This window comes from Stigmatopora nigra, chromosome 16, assembly GCF_051989575.1.
Source record: "Stigmatopora nigra isolate UIUO_SnigA chromosome 16, RoL_Snig_1.1, whole genome shotgun sequence".
Classification (NCBI taxonomy): Eukaryota; Metazoa; Chordata; class Actinopteri; order Syngnathiformes; family Syngnathidae; genus Stigmatopora; species Stigmatopora nigra.
The window spans coordinates 10,771,488-10,790,800 of record NC_135523.1 but is presented as its reverse complement, the minus strand read 5'-3'; the positions used below and the strand labels follow the sequence as shown (position 1 = coordinate 10,790,800).

Sequence of the window (19,313 nt, the reverse complement as noted above, 5' to 3'; positions counted from 1 at the left end):
ATTTTGCAAAAAGGGGGACTGTGTTTTGACTCAGCAAAGTACCCCCACCTGATAAGGGGCCCTTCAGCCGATTCCCTGAGCAGAGCACATTTTAAGTTTCTAAAATAGGTAAATTCACTTACCAGTTTCTCTTGCTGTATCTTCCAGCGCTTCTCTTTAGCTCTCGTGTTTTGAAACCAGATTTGCACGACCTTGAGAGGCAGATTAAGCTCTGCACCAATAGCCTCGCACTCCATGGCATTTGGGTGGGCACATGTCTCATAACAGGACTGCAAAATTGAGAGCTGAAGGCAGGACAAGTGTGTACGTGGCCTGCGGCTTGAAGAGTGGCCCAAAAAATTGTTTTCTGTGGAACTTGATTTACTCTGAATTGGGGTGCATGAGCGGGTCACCTTCAATGAGTTAGGGGTATTTGGGCTGACTGGTGCAATCCTGGGGGTTGGAGGAGGGGGTATGGTTCGAGGATGCGTGTGAGTAGGAAGAGCAAGTTGTTCCCGTGATAGTGTGTTGATCTTAATTGGGATTTTAGGGGTCCAGTAGCTAAGGCCATTTGGTTTTTGGGGCAACACAGTCGTGGAAGAAGGTCTATTATTAATTGGCGTTGTGGGCAACTTGGGCACCATGCGGTTGGTTACGTGAGGTGTCTTTTCATTCTCATTGTCCATCTCATCATCTGTTTTCTCCTCCTCACTTTCGTCTTTCTTCTGCTGATTTGCTCTGGGGTTAATGGGGATAATTTCCTTGGGAGATGTTGAGAGGTTGGGAACTATGCTGGATGCGACTTTGACCATCGTTATGTTGCTGGTGGTTTCAAGCTTGGTCTTTGGGATCAAAGAGGCACTGCTGCTCACCACAGAGGCAGCAGAAACAACTTCCTTGGGCTTGATTGGAATAGGAGTGTTTTTTTTAACTACAACAGCTTTGCTGTCTGTCTTGATGAGGGTGCGCACAATTGGAGCTGTTGTGATGCAGCCAGTATTGTTTGATACAGGCTTGTTTGAAAAAATGGGTTTGGAAAGCGGCCAGGTAAATTTGATGAGTGGTTTTCCAACTGCTGCCAGGGTGCCGTCACTGATAAATCGAACTTCACCTTTCCGTTCTCTTGCCCGCATATTCTGGAACCATATCTGAACAACTTTTTTGGGAAGGTGAACCCACTCTGAAATTTGTTCAAACTCATGTTTCCCAGGGTTGGGATCTTTGAAATAGCATCCATACAGTATGTCAAGTTGTTCAGCTTGTATAATGGTTCTGGAACGTCGCATATCACGATACCTTTTCCCTTTCACCTTTCTCTGCTGTTGCTCTTGTTCCTTATCCTTCTCTTTATCGTTATCACGCAGTGTGGTGTTTATTTTCTCATCTGGCCTAGTGTAAATACTAGTCTTTGTCTGGTTATTGCAGTTGACTTGATTTCCATGACTATACAAAGAAGGCATGGTAGTCAGACATTCAGGTTTGACCTGGACAACAACTAGACTCTGAGTCGTGGGCCTCAGGCCAAGCCCATCCAACAACTGACCTTTTTTTGCTGATATTTTGTCGGCCACAGATGTGGAAGAATTGTTTTTTCCCATGCTAAGGTCAAGTGCAGTCTCAAAGTCGCTATTGGACAAGTATTGAGAGGATTGGCTAACAGGAGAGAGTGATTGAGAAACTAGAGAACTGGAGAAACAACTAACTGAAGGTGGGGTGGCAAAGACCGGTACTTTGCTCCCAACTCCAACCAAAGATGGTGTTAGTGAGACGACATAGGGGCTAATGAATTGTGCTGAGAAAGGGGCGACAGACAGAGGAAGGGAGTGAAGCGGGACACTTGAATTCAGGTCAGGAGAGATATAGGGCAGCGAACTTGGGGGATCTCCTTGGGCTTCCAATTCAAGGTCCACATCAGGATCCAGTCTCTCCCTCTTCACCTCTACCTCATGTTCAAATTCCCCTTTCCTTTTTTTCTTTCCAGACTTTAAATTAGCATCCCCAGCATCTTCATCTTCATCCTCCACATCAGACTGAAACACTGTTGTAGAGCGCAAAACCTTTCCTCCAGCTGAACCTTTTTCACAATGAATAGAAAATTGTACTTGATCTTTTGTAGGGCTTTCCAAGGTCTCCTGAAAACCACCATTTAGACTTTCTTCATCTGTCACAATAACAGAGGTGTACGCCTCATTTTCAGAGTCAGAAGTCAGACATGAATCTCCCTGACCATCTCTCCCTTCACCTCTCTGTCTACTTTGCCCCCTGGTGCGAGACAAATCAATAACCTGACAATCGGACACAACGGCATCCTTTTTTGTAATAATCAAGGAGCGTTCTTCATCATCAAAATCCTTTTGTTTGCTATGAGTAGTGCTTGCAAGTACCGAGGAGTCATTAGGAGGTGCAAGCTCTGTGACCTTCTGTCTCTGTTTGGCATGTCTGGCTCGGCAAAGCCACTCGCGTACCTCTTCTTCTGAAAGCCCTACCTCTCTACTCAGTGCCTCGCAGTCTTCATGAGGAGGACTAGCAGCGTCAGCCGCACTTCGTGATTCAAAAAAAGCCCAAAGGACCTCAGACTGAAACACTGACAACACGGGAAGTTCAGGATAAACAGACTCCGAGGTATCACAATTTAGCCAAAGCTGTTTGGTGAAGGCATTTGAAACTAGGTTAGATTTGGGGGTACCACATCTAAAAGGACTTGTTGCTGTTTGTAATTTTTGTGGCGTAGAATCGGGGCTAACCGTGAGGTTCAAATTCATAGGGTTGGTAGGCATTAATGTAGAGTGAGAGGGGTTGATATGGAGGCTTTTTGCTATGGCAACTGGGGAGACATTTTGACTTATTGAGTCATCCTTTTTTACATCTATCTGATGGGCCGAAGTACTACTATGCGTAGACATCTTCCAAATTTCTTCATTACTCTCATCTTGCACTTCGCTTTCTGTCTTAAGACAACACTCTTCAGGCCCTTCAGTTTTTATGCTTTCCCTATCAATAGTGTGTTCAGTCTGCTTTAAAATATTCTCCTGCTTCATACTCTCCAAAGCTCTTGGTACATTAGTTGGAAGCGCAACAGTTGGCCATTGATTCTGTAACAAACTAAGTCTTTGGGTCAGGAGGGTTTGCTGTGCTGTGTTGAGACCTATAAATGGCACACACTGGGTAAGAAGGTGCCCTGACTGGTTCTCTTTAGAATGCTGGGTTGGCAGGGTTTGGAGCCCATTCAAGATGAAGGGCATGACCATTTGAGGCTGAGGCACAATCTGAGCTCCATTAGAGCCAGTAGGGCGGCTAGGTGCAAATAGGGAGGAAAGTTGGGGGTTTGAAGGGGGGTTAGGGCTGGATGTAAGGAGGGTGAGAAAGGCTGAGACCGCCTGAGCTGAGGGTGTAGGGCGGGTGATGAGGGAGGGGGGGGACACTTGCGAAGTTTGTATGTGCTCTTCATCACTTCGTGTAGTCACTGTCATGGTTCCAGCAGAAGGAGAGCTGTTGGATGTTTCCAATTCACTGGTTCCACTGGCAGAAGTGTTCACTGTGGTGTTTGGCGCATTGGGATTGCTCCCTCCACAACTACCAAGGGAACCTGCATTATTAACCGCATTTCTGCAGCGTGTTTGGTGTAAAACAGATTTCATGTGGCTCTCGAGGGTGATGGAATGATTGTAGGACACTCTGCATATAGAACACTGGTAGGGCTTGTTTGTTATATATGGCCGAGAAAGGACATGGGAAGAAGGAGCAGAACAGTCAATTTCCCTACCTTGTATAGTTGTCATTCTCTGGATGTGTGAAGCAGAGTAGTAATGAACACTTAGGGCAGTTCTGCTAAGAAATGTTTCCTGGCAGGCATTACATTTGAATTGAGCAATGTTTTCAGCAGGAAGGCAATTTTTACTAGAAGACATTTCTTTGCCGTTTGCCATGTCTTCATATTCAATGGCAATTTTTTCAAATGCCTCATCTCCTCGCTCCAGTTCATCTTCGCCACCCTCTCCGTCCGACGTTCTGTCTTCTTCCATTTCCCGGTCACAAAACTGATGAGGAGCGTCTATAGAAGGTAGTTGGAATTCGGAGACGATTTCTTCAGATGGCCCCACTTGTGAACAAACTGCAACTGTTAAAACACACATATTACATGCATTTCACATTCAGTATATTGTTGTTCAGATTAGTAAAATATGGTTGAAACTGGAATCTACTTAAAGGAGGTAATTTGTTAATCAAACAAAAATGGAAACAAATATTGAAGCTTATTTGGCAAACATTCTCAAGAAGGACATTTTACATCAATTAAAACCTAAAACTCTCCATCCCGAAAACTTAATCTAAATTTCCTAAATTAATTACGTCTTAAAAAGAAGGTCAAGATACTTAAGTTCAGATAATAAATTTTCTAAGCCACTTTTCCACGCATTGTATCCCCGCCAAAGATGGGTAGATTGTCCGGTTATCGATTGGTTGCCAGCCAATCGCAACAATCATGCATGTACATGCTCTTACCTAGGGAGCATTTTGAGGATGAGACAGCAAATGGCAATAGAACCATTCAATTTTCAATTCACTAAATGAACCTGTGGATCATCTATCTACAGCACAGGGCCGGGCCGCATACGGCTCTTTGGTTGGTTGAAACCAGCCCATGTAAGGTTGATTGGAAATGACAAAATAAACGTAACTTCCAATTTTACTTCACCCATTGAGTAAACTGGCATTGCTTTAAGATGGCGGCGTGCACTGACGCAGCGACATTATGCTCTCCAGTTCGGTGTCGTTCGTTATCCTAAGGTAGACAGGATTTAATCACTATCGGAAGGAGATGCGAGATATTTGATTTCACAACATACTACCAACAGACCTTCGATATCCCCGAGGACATCTTAAGACCTCCGGGATCCCAGTGGATAGCCAGGCTATTCAAAGTACGTCGAAGAGAGAAGACCCAAAAGCGTGGATGCCGGGCGGCCTTGCTGCTAAGCTAAGACAACAACCACACCGTGCATCGCTTCCTAGTATATTTGACCAACGCCCGATCCTTCACCCACAAAAATGGATGAGTTGGAACTTGGATTGCTACCAACAGCTTTGTTAGGATCTAACAATATTCTCATCACGGAAAAGTGCCCATACCCGCATATCCCCAACGCTGCGGTATCGCTTGCTAGCTGAACGCTTTTTCGGAACAATCGTTCAAAATAATTAGCAGGCAAAAGCAAAGGAGGACTTTGCATGTTTATACACAATGAATGGTGTTGTGACAGTAGGATAATTGACACCCACTGTTCCCCGGATTAAGAGCTATTGGCAATACGATGTAGGCCATATTATTTACCAAGAGAGATAACGGTCGTCATAGTAATTATGGCGATCTATATACCTCCGAATGCGAACGTTAACACAGCACTTAACCTCCTGCTAACAGCTGTAAACAAACAACAGATTGACCACCCCGATGGAGTTTTTATTGTCGCTAGTGACTTCAACAAAGCGTGTTTAAAGACTGTTCCATCTATGTTTATTCAATACATAAAATGTAATACTAGGGAAGACAAAACTCTTGACCGTGTCTATTCTAACATCAAACATGCTTATAAAGCCACTTCCCTGCCTCACCTAGCTGGATCAGATTACCTCTGCATATCTCTCACTCCCGCTTACACTGGACTACTGAGACTAACAAGGCCACAAATAAAGATAATAAAAACTTGGCCAAGGACACTTTCTCAGCTGCAGGACAGTTTTTCCTGCACCAACTGGAAACTTTCCAAACACGACAACCTCCAGGACTACACTGACTGTACTTTCCTACATCAAAAACTGCATTGACAACGTGGGGGGGGGGGGGGGGGGGGGGGCATTTTTTTTTCCCCAAGTCCCATTGTCCTGGCGAACTGTGGTTGAGGGCATTGTGGGGAACCTGGAGCTTCAGCTGCAACATAAAGTGCCAAGTTTGACTTTTCTCATTGGGTTTGGAAAAGTGCTGCGATGTCAGAGAGACAGCTCGTATTTGTCCGAGTGATAATGGACTTACAAGATTACAGAGGAGCTGGCAGCAAGATGGTCCATGGACGGGACGTTTTGATGTGTTTGAGAGAGTGAGTCACTTGACGGATGCGCTCAACGTGACATAAATGAACTCATTCCTATGCACACACACTTTAAGGTTTTAATCTTACACTAAATTTAAATGAATAGACACATACACATACACACACACTCACATATATATAATATACATATATATAATATACACACATAATATACACATAATATACACACACATAATATACACACACATACATAATACACACACACAATATACACATACATGTACATGCATGGATACAGTAGATGTTAGCACAGCCGTTTTGTTAAAGAGCTTGACAGCTGATGGGAGGATCTGCGGAAGCGCTCCTTTCTACAATGAGGGCAGTGTTCTCGTTACCTCTGCGTCCTGCGTCTGATACGCACAGCTTTTCTTCCAGACGCACAATTTCAAGTAATGTGCTTTTTTCGGACGCAAAGAAATTTTTATTAAAAAAAAAACCAAAACACATATATCCGATAGCAAACCAATTTATTCCACATAATCTTTGCGAAATAATTCTCGCGAGACTAGCAGACACTAGCAGACGAAGGAGAGAAAGCGATAGCAAGAGTTTCGTAATAGTGTAAGAAAGATAAAAAATGTTTCAGAAAAAGCAAAACAGTCTGGATAGTTATTTCGCAGTTAAAAATACAACTAGTAAGAAAAGACCTGCAGAAGATTCGATCGATGATCATGAAGCAAAACGGGGGAAGCAAGGAAAAATACGCACATTTCAAAAGACTTTTGGCTGCAAAGAGAGGAGGATCTACGAGCTGAAAGACTAGTACAATGATAAATAAACCCTAACCCTAAACCATATAATAAATAAATTAAATCTGAATGTTTATATATCGTTGTTTATGTTTTATTTGCATCCGTAGTATGTTGGGACTCGTGACAAGTTTCCTGGGACGCACAGTTTTCAGACAAGCGAATCCCTGGGACTCGCAGTGTGCCAATTGTAAAATTATCACTGTGAGGGTGCAGCAGTCTATTGCTGAAAGAGCTTGGGAAGGGCTCCACAGACTCATGCAGGGTGTGGGAGGTGCTGTCCTGGACATCATCCTGGTCAGCATCCTCAGCTCCCCCACTTCCTCCCCAGAGCACTGTACATGCCACCACAGGGTCGTAAAAAGTCTTCAGCAGTGTCCTACACACTCCAAAGGACCGTAGACTCCTCAGTAGATAGAGGCTGCTCTGGCCCTTTTTAAACAGGGAATCTGTTTGTGGACTAGTCTAGTTTGTTGTTGAGGTGAACACCCAGGTACATAATCTTGTCCATGATTTCCATGTCTGCACCCTGGATGTTTACCTGAGTGGTCTGTTGAGGATTTCTCCGAAAGCCGAAGACCATTTCCTTTGTCTTAATGGTGTTGATGTAGAAGTGGTTTTGCCTACACCAGTCAACAAAGACTGTATAGACTCCCCTCTACTCCAGGTCTTTCCCGTCTTTCACTCGTCCAACAATATATGCGAAATAAATCATAAAATTCAACAATTTTAAGGCAATTTTAGGTGTACGGCTTATTCATAGAGAAAATACGGTAATTGCCCCCTGAACCAGACAATGGGTTGGGTCAACTATGGCAGCAATAACTGAAATCAAGCGTTTACAAAAATGTGTAATGGGTATTTCACAAAGAATTGTAGGTGTTTTGGCCCACTCTTCTGTGCAGAATTGTGTCAATTCTGCAATATTAGAGGGATTTCAAGAAAGAACAACCTGTTTCAGATCACACCACAGCATTTCAATAGGATTTAAATGCTTTTGACTTGGCTACTCCAAAACCTGAGCTTTGGTTGTTTTTGAAATTAGGAGGTGGACCTGCTGGTGTGCTTTGGATCATTGTCAAGCTGCAAAATCCAAGGGCGCTGGAGTTTGAGAGCACAAACTGATGGCCAACCTTTTCCTTAAAAAAATTGCTGGTAGACAGCAGAATTAATTCTTCCATCAATTACAAGAAAGCAGCCACAGACCATTACACTGCCAACACCATGCTTCACTTTTGGTAAATTAATTTTTGATGGAATGCCGAGTCATTTTTTTCAGCAAATGTATCAGGCTGCACACTTTCCAATGTTTAACCTTTGACTAATCAGTCCACAGATTTTTTTTTCTCAAGTGTGGAGGATCAAGATTCTTTTTTGGCAACGAAAAAATTGACTATTATTTTTGGACAGTAATGGTTTTTGTCGTCGAACTCTGCCATGAATGCCAGCTTTGGCCAGTGAATTTTTATCGATGTTTTTCTGGGGTTAGGGTTGATTTGTTTGTCTGAAACCTGGCCGGTCCTCTGGTCGCCGGACGTTTGTTCGCCCAGTCTTTTGGTCGCCCGGTCATTTGGTTGCCGGACATTTGGTCTCCCAGCCTTTTGGTCGCCGGTCAAATGGTGACAGAGAGTAAGTACTGTTGAAAACAGCTCTCAACAAGTGTTTAATAACTAAATATCTACTGTTGATTCATGAGAGAATTTAATATCTAAGTACTGTTTAATATCTAATTTTGACAGCTGGTTTCAAAGTACTTAGATATGAAACTCATGAATCAACAGTAGATATTTAGATATTAAACTCGTGAATATAATTTTGAGAGTTGGTTTCAACAGTACTTGGATATTAAACTCTCTCTCAGTAGATACTTGGATATTAAACTCTTGTGAATATAATTTTGAGAGCTTGATGGGAGCCAGTGCATGATGTAATGGAGGAATACAGGTGGGGACCAAGTCCCAGAGTTAATGGTCGGTTGGTTAAGTTTTTTATCCAGCAGCAGATGGAAGAGGATAGTCCGAGGAGGGAGAGTTTGTCAGGCGGTATCCAGTATTAGTGTTGAAGGCTGAGCTATAGTCAATAAAAATCATCCTCATATAGTTACCATGGTGCTCCAGGTGGCTCGGTGCTGTGTGTAGTGCTACGGCAATGGCATCCTTAGTGGAGCTGTTTGTTCTAAAAGCAAACGGATCAATTGAGGGAGGGATTGTAACCCTGATTTGGTGAGACCAACTTTTCAAAGCACTTCATGATCAAAGACAAGTGCAACAGGTCTGTAATCATTCAGGCTGTCAATGGTTGGCTTTTTAGGGACATGGTTAAAGGTGTAAGATTTCAGGCAGGAGGGGATGATGGTTCGTTGCAGGAAACTTGAAAATATTTGTGAAAACCTCATTCAGCTGGTCAGCACAGGCTTTGAGCACCTTCCCAGGTACTCCGTCAGGGGCAGCAGCCTTCCACAGTCTGCAGTACCGGTCTCACTTCATGTTCCTGAAGCTTTAATATGCTGCTGCAAGGTGGTGGATGTTGAGACTGAATCTGATTTGTCAGTCTCAAAGCGGGCAAACAAACGGTTCAGTTCCTCCGTGAGGCATCTGTGTTTACAGACACATTATTGTCATTGTAATTGGTAATGTGTCACATGTTTTGGTTTTTTTCTGTTCAGCGCTCCTCAGTTTTTTTTTGTATATGCTGCTTTGGCCTTTTTAATGCCCCTCTTCAGGCCTGCTATGGCAGCACCGTATTGTACCTTGTCCCCTGGCCTGAAGGCGGTGTTACAGCTTTTATGAGTGTCTGTGTCTCACTGTTTATCCAGTTTTTTTGCAGTGACAGTGTCTGTGCAGTTTTTGATATAGGAAAGTACAGTGTCCGTGTAGTCCTAGAGGTTGTGGTGTACAAAAAAATCCCAATCGGTGCAGGAAAACAGTCCTGCAGCTGAGAAAGGGCGTCCTCGGGCCATGTTTTTATTTTCTTTATTTGTAGACTTGTTAGCGTCCGGAATGGGGTGTATGAGGGTGTGAGGCACAGTCAGAGATGGTCAGATCCAGCCAGGTGAGGGATGGGTGTGGCTCTATAAGCATGTTTGACGTTAGAATAAACATGGTCTAGTTTTAACTGCTCTGGTGTGACTTCACGTACTGGATAAACTTAGGCAGAACAGTCTTTAAACATGCTTTGTTGAAGTTGCCACTGACAATGAAGACTCCATTGGGCTGCTGTTTGTTTGCAGTCACTAGCAGGAGGCTAAGTGCTGTGGTAATGTTAGCATCCGGTGGGATGTAAACAACCATTACAATGACAATTGTTAGCTCCCTAGATAGATAGAGGGCCTGCACCGAACAGCCAAGAGCTCTAAATCAGGAGAACAGTGAGTGTTAATGATCCTACTGTTGCAGCACCAGTCGGTGTATGTACACGCAAAGTCCACCCAACAATTTGTCTCGGTCCCAGCACGAGATACGTGGCATGTGTGGTGGTCCATGGGCGAGCAAAGAGGATCCAACCTACTTCGATTTTTTTCAGAGTAATTAGAGGCATACTGGATGAGTAGAAGGGCCCGGAGTCAAATTACGGCTGGGGTTGGGGAACATTTTTATATAGGTTTGTTTCAAGCTAAAAATAAAAATATGGATTTCGTTCATTACCATCATTAAATTCAAAGATGAAGGAACTTTTACCTCTCAATTGGCTGAAGGGTTCAAGACCAATTCAAATGAAATATGGCCTTCCTTAATAGAATAATGCTCAATAGCATGTAGGCTGAAGTAGGGGGTGCTTGTTCTCAAGGGTATTGTTGCATCCTTATTCCTAATACTGCTCCAGATGGGACCATCACCAGAGCCATGCAAGGATCGCATGCGATGTCCGTAATATTGTCCATGTCTGGTGTGGAGAGGATCCTTTCAACTCGGCGGTCGGTCTATGTTTTGGTAAATGTAAAGGCCTTTTTATACCCTTAGGGCCAATGTCTTAGTAGTTCTTGCTGTACTTTTTGTTGGGTTACTGTGTTTTGCCATTTCTCATCGGTGTGGTAAACCTGCTGTTTGTTTACAGTCGCGAGCAGGACGCTAAGTGCTGTACTAACATTGGCATCCGGTGGGATGTAAACAACCATTACAATCACTACCGTTGAGGCTTGTTTGCTTTTGGATTCCCTTAAACATATTCCGAAAATGATGTACACAAATGTCCTAACAATAGGATAACGCACGACAACTAGAAGTAGAATATACGCCATTCACACTGACTAACGGAAAAAAAACTAAAAAAACGCAATGCTCCGCCCAGTGCTCGCAGAGACTATAAACGATGGAGTTGCGACCAGAGACATTACACGAGTTGCGGGGAGAGAGTGCCCATGATTTTCATATGAACAGCCTCTCGCATCTGCGGTTTGCTCGTATATCAAAATTTGTCTGGTAAATATTTGCCCAAACATTTACGCGTATTTTGGGGCGCTCCTAGGTCGAGGTACCACTGTACTATAAAGCAACTGGCACTTTTGATAGATTTATTAAGAAAATGCCCGACACTGTTTGAAATTCATGAGCCAATCAACATGCCCATAGTCTCCCAAACAATAATTAGCCACTCCGCTATCACGCAGCTCACGCAGTGTGAGCTGCGTGATAGCGGAGTGGCTAATTATTGCTGCGGCCACGGTATTTGCCTGAGCGCAAATGCACAAAATGCTCGCCATGTGCGTTGCGTGCAAGTGTCCAATGTGTCTTTCATGCTTGGCTGCACGCATGCCTTCGCAAATTTCCCGTGCAATGCGGGAAATGGCTAAAGAAAGGGCAGAACCAAGTCTTGCTATTAATTTTGGTTTTGGCTAGCAATAATTGATGTACTGCTAAATTAATTGATAGTACTTCCAAATAAAAACATATTAAGTCAAGGAAACAAAAGACTGGCTCCATTAAAAGCACACAAGTCATGGTGCCACAGGATCATTGAATAGGGTTGTTAGTCTCCTGACCTTATTGGTATAGAAAATGGAGAGAACTTAAGCTTGGAGTTTTTAACCACCACTCTCAAACCCTCCAGGATTTGATGATGGCTCCATTAAAAGCACACAAGTCATGGTGCCACAGGATCATTGAATAGGGTTGTTAGTCTCCTGACCTTATTGGTATAGAAAATGGAGAGAACTTAAGCTTGGAGTTTTTAACCACCACTCTCAAACCCTCCAGCATTTGATGATGATCTGCTGATGGCTAAATAAAATTACTACTGATGTAAACCAACTTGAAGAAACTACAAGAAAAATAGAACGTGCATGTTGCCAAGCATTACATCATGTTTTGCAATCTGATCAATTTTCCCCTAAAGAAATGCAATTACATTTTTAATTATTTATAATTATTTTGTGCAATTATTTATCACTGTTATAAACGGAAATATCTGTTAATTTATTTCTTAATACGAAAGCTCAGTGCGCTCAACTACTTATTTCCTCTTCTGCATATGTAAAGATTTGTTGTAGTATTTGTGTTCAAGTGTACGTTGGATTGAACTGTTCAGATTGGTTCTGTAGATCTCATGGCTATCGCTATGCCATAGGTAACAAACTGATTCAAGAAACGGCCAAGAGGTTTTCGTTCCAAACCACCAAGACAACACCTTTTCACCGATCTGTTCTCTTAAAACTGTCAGAGTTAATTGCAGTCAGGTGCTGCATCTCACAGCAGACCTCTTCATTGGCCTAACTTTATGCGCTTATTCAGCAGGTAGGAAGACCTGCATCTATTTGACCCTTTCTGGAATCAGTTTGACACCTGTGTGCTATGCTAACATGGATGCTATTTGCTTATGGTATTCAAAACGTGGACAGAAAAAGCTAACCGCAAATCATGTGCAAGAGCTGGCATTGGCTACTAATTGGATTTTGTGATGACTATAATGTTCCAGTTCTGTACACCAATCCCTCGTTCTTCACGGATAATGTAATCCAGAAATGGCTACAATAATCTAAAAACCACAAAGTAAGATCACCCCAATTATTGTAAGAATGTCCAGGTGGCCATCCTCCTGCAACATGGAAGCGGTATGCCAGCGCCGCCCACTGTTCGCTGTGGTTCTATTCCCCAATGGGGAGGCGGCGGTGGTTCCGGTGATGATTCTTCCACAGGAAGGAGGCATTTTAAACGACGATTCAAAATCTAAACATACCTGGAACAGGCTAGGCGCTGGCTTTATCCAAGTGTGATGTGTGCGATGGCACTCACTCGCAACAAAACAAGCAAAGACAAGTTCTTGAACTTAGCCATTTGTAATGTTTGTCGCGACGCAGTGTCTTTCTTTTGAAATTGATTCAGTTTTCCCTTACTTTCTCCTAAAAGGCATACTCCTGCTTCTGTATATATTGTACATTCCTTTTTTGCATACTTTACCTACGTTTGCACCGTCATTTTCACTAATTATGCCAAAAAAAATAGGTTTTTATTTCGGAATTGAGTTGGGAAAGGGGTAAACAATTGAAGCGCATCAAGATGGCAGCACAATCCTCTGCATACTAAAGTTGTGGTGAGGCTTCCGCCTCGGCGGGAGCTCTTGATTCTGCATCAATATCATAGCCCCGACCATGCTCAGATCCCTTTGACTGAGTGTGGACTTGGCAGGGGAAATATCAGCTGTGGGGCCTGCATGCGTGTAACTGAAATTTTCCTCTCTCATCTTACCCATTTTTCAAGGGAGATTTTTTTTCATTTGGTACTAAACAAGCAGGTATGTATTTTATCAAACGGGGAGAATTTTGATAATTACCTTTCAATATTGGTGCACCTCCTTTTTCTTCACTCCTCACCCCCTGTTTTAGAAAAGACTGATTAAAAGAAATGAAGAGGATCAGCAAATAATACTATAACAGCTGGCTCAGAAATATCTTCAAATTCAGCGGTTCTAAAAATGAATGAAAAAAATAAACGCAATGCCCTACTTGTGAGGCTCGACTACACATAGCAGTTAGGTATGCCTCTATTTTTTTTAAATTAGCCTTAAGACACACATATAGCTCCCTTTAGATATCAATGTTAAAGAACACGAAAGCATCACAAAAAATACCATTACATAAGAAAAATAAAACAAAGTTTCTGGAGCAAAGAATAAGTGTCACTCGACAGCTTGTGATAATTTTAGCAACCTTTCAGACAGCTAAAGCAGAAGTTGAAAATACAGTTTACCCAGGGAAAATGCCAAAACAAGCTTTTGTATGATTATAAAGTGAGGAAGAAATGGTGAAGTGGTTCTTCCACCTGACTTTGGCTCAGGCAGGCTGGGTTCGATTCCCACTCGGTGGTGGTGGTGTGATTGTGAGCACAAGTGGTTGTGTTTCATTGTGCCCAATTCAGGGTGTGTGCCCCACATGCTGCCTATGGTTGGCTGGGATAGGGTGCAGAAACCCCCGCAACAATTGTGAAGATAAGCGGTATGAAAGATGAATGAATGAAGAAAGTGAACACCAAAGTCAGATTCAAGAAAAAAAAAGAGAAATAAAAAAACACTGACTGTATAATACACACCACTGTGAACATCAATAGAACCAGCTCAGCAATGTTTTCACATATTCGAGCAACGTCAACCAGTTTCATTAGTTATTACTAAGCTACACTTACAATGTTTAACAGTTTGTCAACACACGTTGGAAGCACGCTGTGTTGTTCAGTGAGATGTTGAGACAGGGAGGCTTGGTCCATTTGCCCTTTTTGGCACAAAGGGCACAGCCATGGTGCGATGCCATTGCTGTAAATGCGTGCCTTCTGCCCAGACTCCTCCTGACAAAAGGACAAGTAGTTAGTCAGTTGGGAAGTAGTAAAGTTTCAAGTTTTTTAAGCAGAGCCGAGTTCTTAACTGCTAATTTGCAGTAATGTTTTCATTCATTTTCTGTACCGCTTATCCGCCCAAGGGCCATGGGGGGTGCTGGAGCCTATCTCGGCTGACTACAGGCACGGGACACCCTGAAGTGGAGGCCAGCTAAACCCAGGGCACAAGGAGACAACTATTCACGCTCACACTCATACCTCGGGGCAATTTTGAGTGTTCAACTAGCCTACAAGCATGTTTTTGGGATGTGGGAGGCAACCAGAGTACCTGAGGACCGACGTGCTAACCACCAGATTTAAAAATTAGCAGATAACTAATAAGAACAAAGTGTAACGTTAGAAATGATGTCTTCAATACAAGAAACCTAAATAATATTTAGCAAGAGACAAACATTGAAATTCAAGCTTTTTATCTTTTGGGTACTTTTTAGGTCCCAAAAAAAACAGTGATTTAAAATCCACCAAAAAAACATCTATTTTTGGAAATTTTAGTTTTGTATCATTTTCTATGATCAATGCCTATGAAAATGGACAGCATTAACTAGCTAACAAACAAAGATTAATTAGACGTTATATATACTGGAAAGAATTCAAAAGGAAGCCCAGGTGACAGTGATATCATCTCTTGACACTTCAAGGTAACAATTTGGCCAGTTTGTACAGCCGTGAGTACAACTTGTCACAGCACAACAAAAGTTATAACTAATGAGACCACAAGTCTTTGTTCATTTTATTGCATTTAATAGTTAGGTATGTTTAACATCAAATATTAATGCATCAGAATAGGTTAGTGGGTGCATACTCAAGTTTCTTTTATAGTTTCAGAAGTGAAAATCAATCGAGATATGCACTGGACTGGTCAAGTCTGCTTTAAAAAAACAAGCATAAGCGCATTAACCCCTGGGGGCAATTTAGGTTGTTCAGTGATCTTAACGAGAAATCAAAGAACAATGTAAAGTAGAAGCACCAGGGAAACAGGGAAAGACCATCATTCAAATTCCTTACAGCAGACACCAGCCAAGAATTAAACCACAAACTTAAGAACTGCGATACTTCTAGTTAGTTCATAAATACATCAGATGAATAGTCCACAAGTTTTTTTGCCCCAAATATGATTTTTCCTTACCAATACCCCATAAATAAAGACAATCCTTTTCATTCATCCATATAAACCACATGATCTTTGGCTTGACACTAAGCTGCATTAAATATGTGCCCATGTGTTCTTAATACACAGGTATAAAAGGGGAGAATGTCGCCACGTTCAAAATTGATTTTGCATTTCAGGTCACTTTGAAGGTTTTTACAACGGACCATTTGGGAAACACTGCAACCTCCCGATGAAAATATAAAGTTAAATTAGGTAGTATTAATGGAGAAAAGCAAACATATTGAGTTAAGAAAAATGTAATTATGTCAGAAAAAGATGACTTCACAAAAGACTTATCCCAATTTGAGTGTATGGCAAAGTACGGATGTGACAATCCTGCATAGTTTAAAATTTTAGGCACCACAATCGGTAAAGTGCTATGGGACAGGCGAGTACCAATTAATGCAGTGCACTAAAAAGACCTGATGCACAATTATACAATCTTGCCATTGTTGATATGGCATCAATTGAATCTGATTAGGTCAAAGTCAATCTTTAGATGATTAAAAAGCTCCAAGATTTCATTCCCTAATGATTGATTCATAATTTATGAAAGTTTCCAGCATTTAAAGAAAATGTACATTACACTTTCGGCTTGCCACAGAAAATTAAATGTTTCTATTTCACCCTGTCCTTTGCATCACCATTTTCTACACCAGTCACTTTCATGTCCTCTCACTACATTCATGTAGACACAAGTGCAAATATTATCACAACTGCCTGCTATTTTGTTCACTACAGCAGTACTTTTTATTTTGAAATCAAAATTTTAAAAAAGAAATTCAGATTTAGGTAAACACAATGATTAAAAAAAGGATTACTAACAGTTAGTCTTTTTTTAAAAGACAGTAAATTATTCTAAGTGTAACAACATGAAAATTCAATAATTAACTGATGACATATTTACACCTGCCCAGTTTGGTCCAGACCACCTCTAAAATATCCATGGTGCGCACATTAGAATAGGGTGCATATAAAACAGCGAACTCTGGTGCAGATGGTTTGCTTTCAACCGGACTGTTGTGTGGTAGAACTGTCAACTGGGTCCAGCAGGGTTTTCTGGCACTAGAGGGCCAGACCTAGACTAGTGAGGACCATGTATTGGGACAAAATTAATATTCATCTCTTTTGTTGCATGATTTCTCCGTCACTCTTCTTTCTTTACTTCTTCGGAGTAGAACAGCATATAATAAATTTGGGCAAAAGTTTTCACTACATAACTATCAGTGGCAGTTTGTGACCAATAAGTTCTTTACACAAAAACTTCTCTGCAGGCCAGCGTGGGTTTCCTCCGGGTACTCCGGTTTCCTCCCATAGTCCTAAGACATGCATGGTAGGCTGATTGGACACTAAATTGCCCCTAGGTAAGGGTGAGAGTGTGCGTGGTTGCCCTTCTTGTGCCCTGCGATCGGCTGTCCCCCGCCTCTGGCCCGGAGTCAGCTGGGATATGCTCCAGCACCCCCACAACCCTAATGAGGATAAACTGGTTCAGAAAATTAGATGGATGGTTTAAAGCTGCTCACTCTTTCGGGTTCTAGAAATAAATTCCATTGTTAACGGACATGCCCTACCTAAAAAAAAAAAAATGATATTTGAAATATTTTAGGAGAATGATTTGAAAATTTAGCCATTACCTTGTGACAATTTGTGAATTTTGTATGACAACTCTGGTTAAGCTCAGAGACCAGCTTCAACATTAGTATGTCCAAACAACCCAACCAGAGTTCGAACCCTGCCACTTGAATCTTTGAGCATGAAAACATTGACAAAATCAGTCTTAAGGTGAAAAAGAAAACTTCACAAAATCACATCTCAGAAAGTCAATGATTTCACCACCAGACATCAAATAGCTCAGTATACTTGTTACATTTAGCTCGATGTTGGGTTATGAGATTTTCTAATATATAATGCATTCCCCTGCCAATAACGTTTGAAAAATATAAAATCCAGCAACGTAACTCTAAATTTTACCGACAGATATCCATTTACTGACAGATTCCTATATATTCATATCTATTTCTATAGCTGTATATACACACACGATGTATCTATAGAGCTTATGCCGTGAATAAATCTTCCATGCAATCTCTTCCAAGTCAAAATAATGAAGCTAACATTGTACCGTCCATATGTTTTCAATGATTAAAATACAGTATGCAAAAGGAAAGGCAAGCAAAGTTGCCTCATACAGGGGACGAACTGTCGACAGAGATACAATTCTCACTTCCTCGTCATGCCAATTAGCAAGCTAGCAGGGGTACATGACCAGATAATACTACCGACGTCAAATAGCCCCCGATTTAAAAGCTACACATGGCGTGCGTGTTCATTAAAAGCTAACGCACATTTTGATTGGTGTCTTGATGATAACAGTTGGTTAATTAGCAAATAGTCTAATTAGCTGGAGTCGTGAATCAATTAGCTAGCAAGCTACGGTGAACGGCTCTATAACCCACCCAGTCTTGTACCGTCGTATAACTATAGCTCTGCTGTTACATTCCCAAGCATAGTAACGCGATAGACACAATACATACCGTCAAACTATAGTAGAAACACACCGCAACTGGGCTCCAGTCGACTCTGCGCTTCTTAGTAAACAAAAATTGGGGAGTCGGTCCAAGTAGTATCACTTTGCTAGGCTAGCTCTGTTAGCAAGAAGAGATAATTAAGGTCTGAACGGGGCGAGTCTTTCTCGGTCTGCCTCTCTCAATCCACCCCTCCCATTTCAAACTCTGCATGATCCAGGTGGCCTTCGGCCACAACCACTTCACCAACCCCCTAAAACATTGCCACACTCTCCCGTTGCCTGCTTATAAAAAAACACGGCCCTCGATTTGTCTCCTTACCCACCGGTCTTTGACTAGTGGTCCGCCTCACTCCTGCTTGTTTGCATGGTTGCTTCCTTCCTTAACAGTACAAACTGAGGCCTAGCCTGACTTGAGCCATTTAATTAACAAACGCTCTCATCTTACAGATGTGTTTCGAAAACACTCGCCTCCCTCTTTCCTTTTCCCCTCCCCCTCCTCCACTCAACCCCCCTCCTCCACTCAACCCCCCTCCTCCTACTCCTATCTAAACCCGTTTTGACGCCCCCTCCGGAATCGTACGTTTTAAACCCTCACAATGCAACACATGTGCGTCCGACAGTGACATTTTAATAGCGTAATTGGTGGGGAGAATTAAACGATTGGGGGGTGGGTTAAATAAGACAATGAATTGAAACTGGTTAGTCCGTGATCCCCAATCGCCTTCCTCAACAACCTCTCCTTTTAAAACGAGAGACGAGCAAGGCAAAACACGGGGCAAAAAGTTTGGAATTTAATGCTCGCTTTGTAATGGTAGGGTATACGTCACGTCGCAATCGCTCACTTGATGACTGGATCCTGTATCCGGCGCAGCACCCCACTCCGAGTCCCGCTCTCATTTCTATTCGGTGTGCGCTTTAATTAAGTTGAAAGCAATTTGCTAATGCCTCTTGTTTTTACCTGCATGGTCGCCGCTCCAG

General features: G+C 42.2%; 1 protein-coding gene across 3 annotated transcripts in view; it reads right to left on the bottom strand.

Annotated features, from left to right (window-relative positions):
• The window catches only part of zfhx2 (zinc finger homeobox 2), a 28,084-nt gene extending 9,270 nt beyond the window's left edge, over positions 1–18,814 (bottom strand). Inside the window, exons 1-3 of one of the 3 annotated variants that reach the window (XM_077735756.1) lie at positions 18,343–18,814; positions 13,604–13,646; positions 123–4,096 (exon numbers count right to left, since the gene is read on the bottom strand). In XM_077735756.1, coding sequence (XP_077591882.1) covers positions 123–4,001 — 3,879 coding nt within the window. In that variant the 5' untranslated portion in view covers positions 4,002–4,096; positions 13,604–13,646; positions 18,343–18,814. Of the gene's footprint in view, positions 1–122; positions 4,097–13,603; positions 13,647–14,451; positions 14,611–18,342 lie in introns of those variants that run through there. The other 2 variants (XM_077735757.1, XM_077735755.1) reach the window with 2 other exon arrangements.
• Positions 18,815–19,313: the final 499 nt, after the last annotated feature.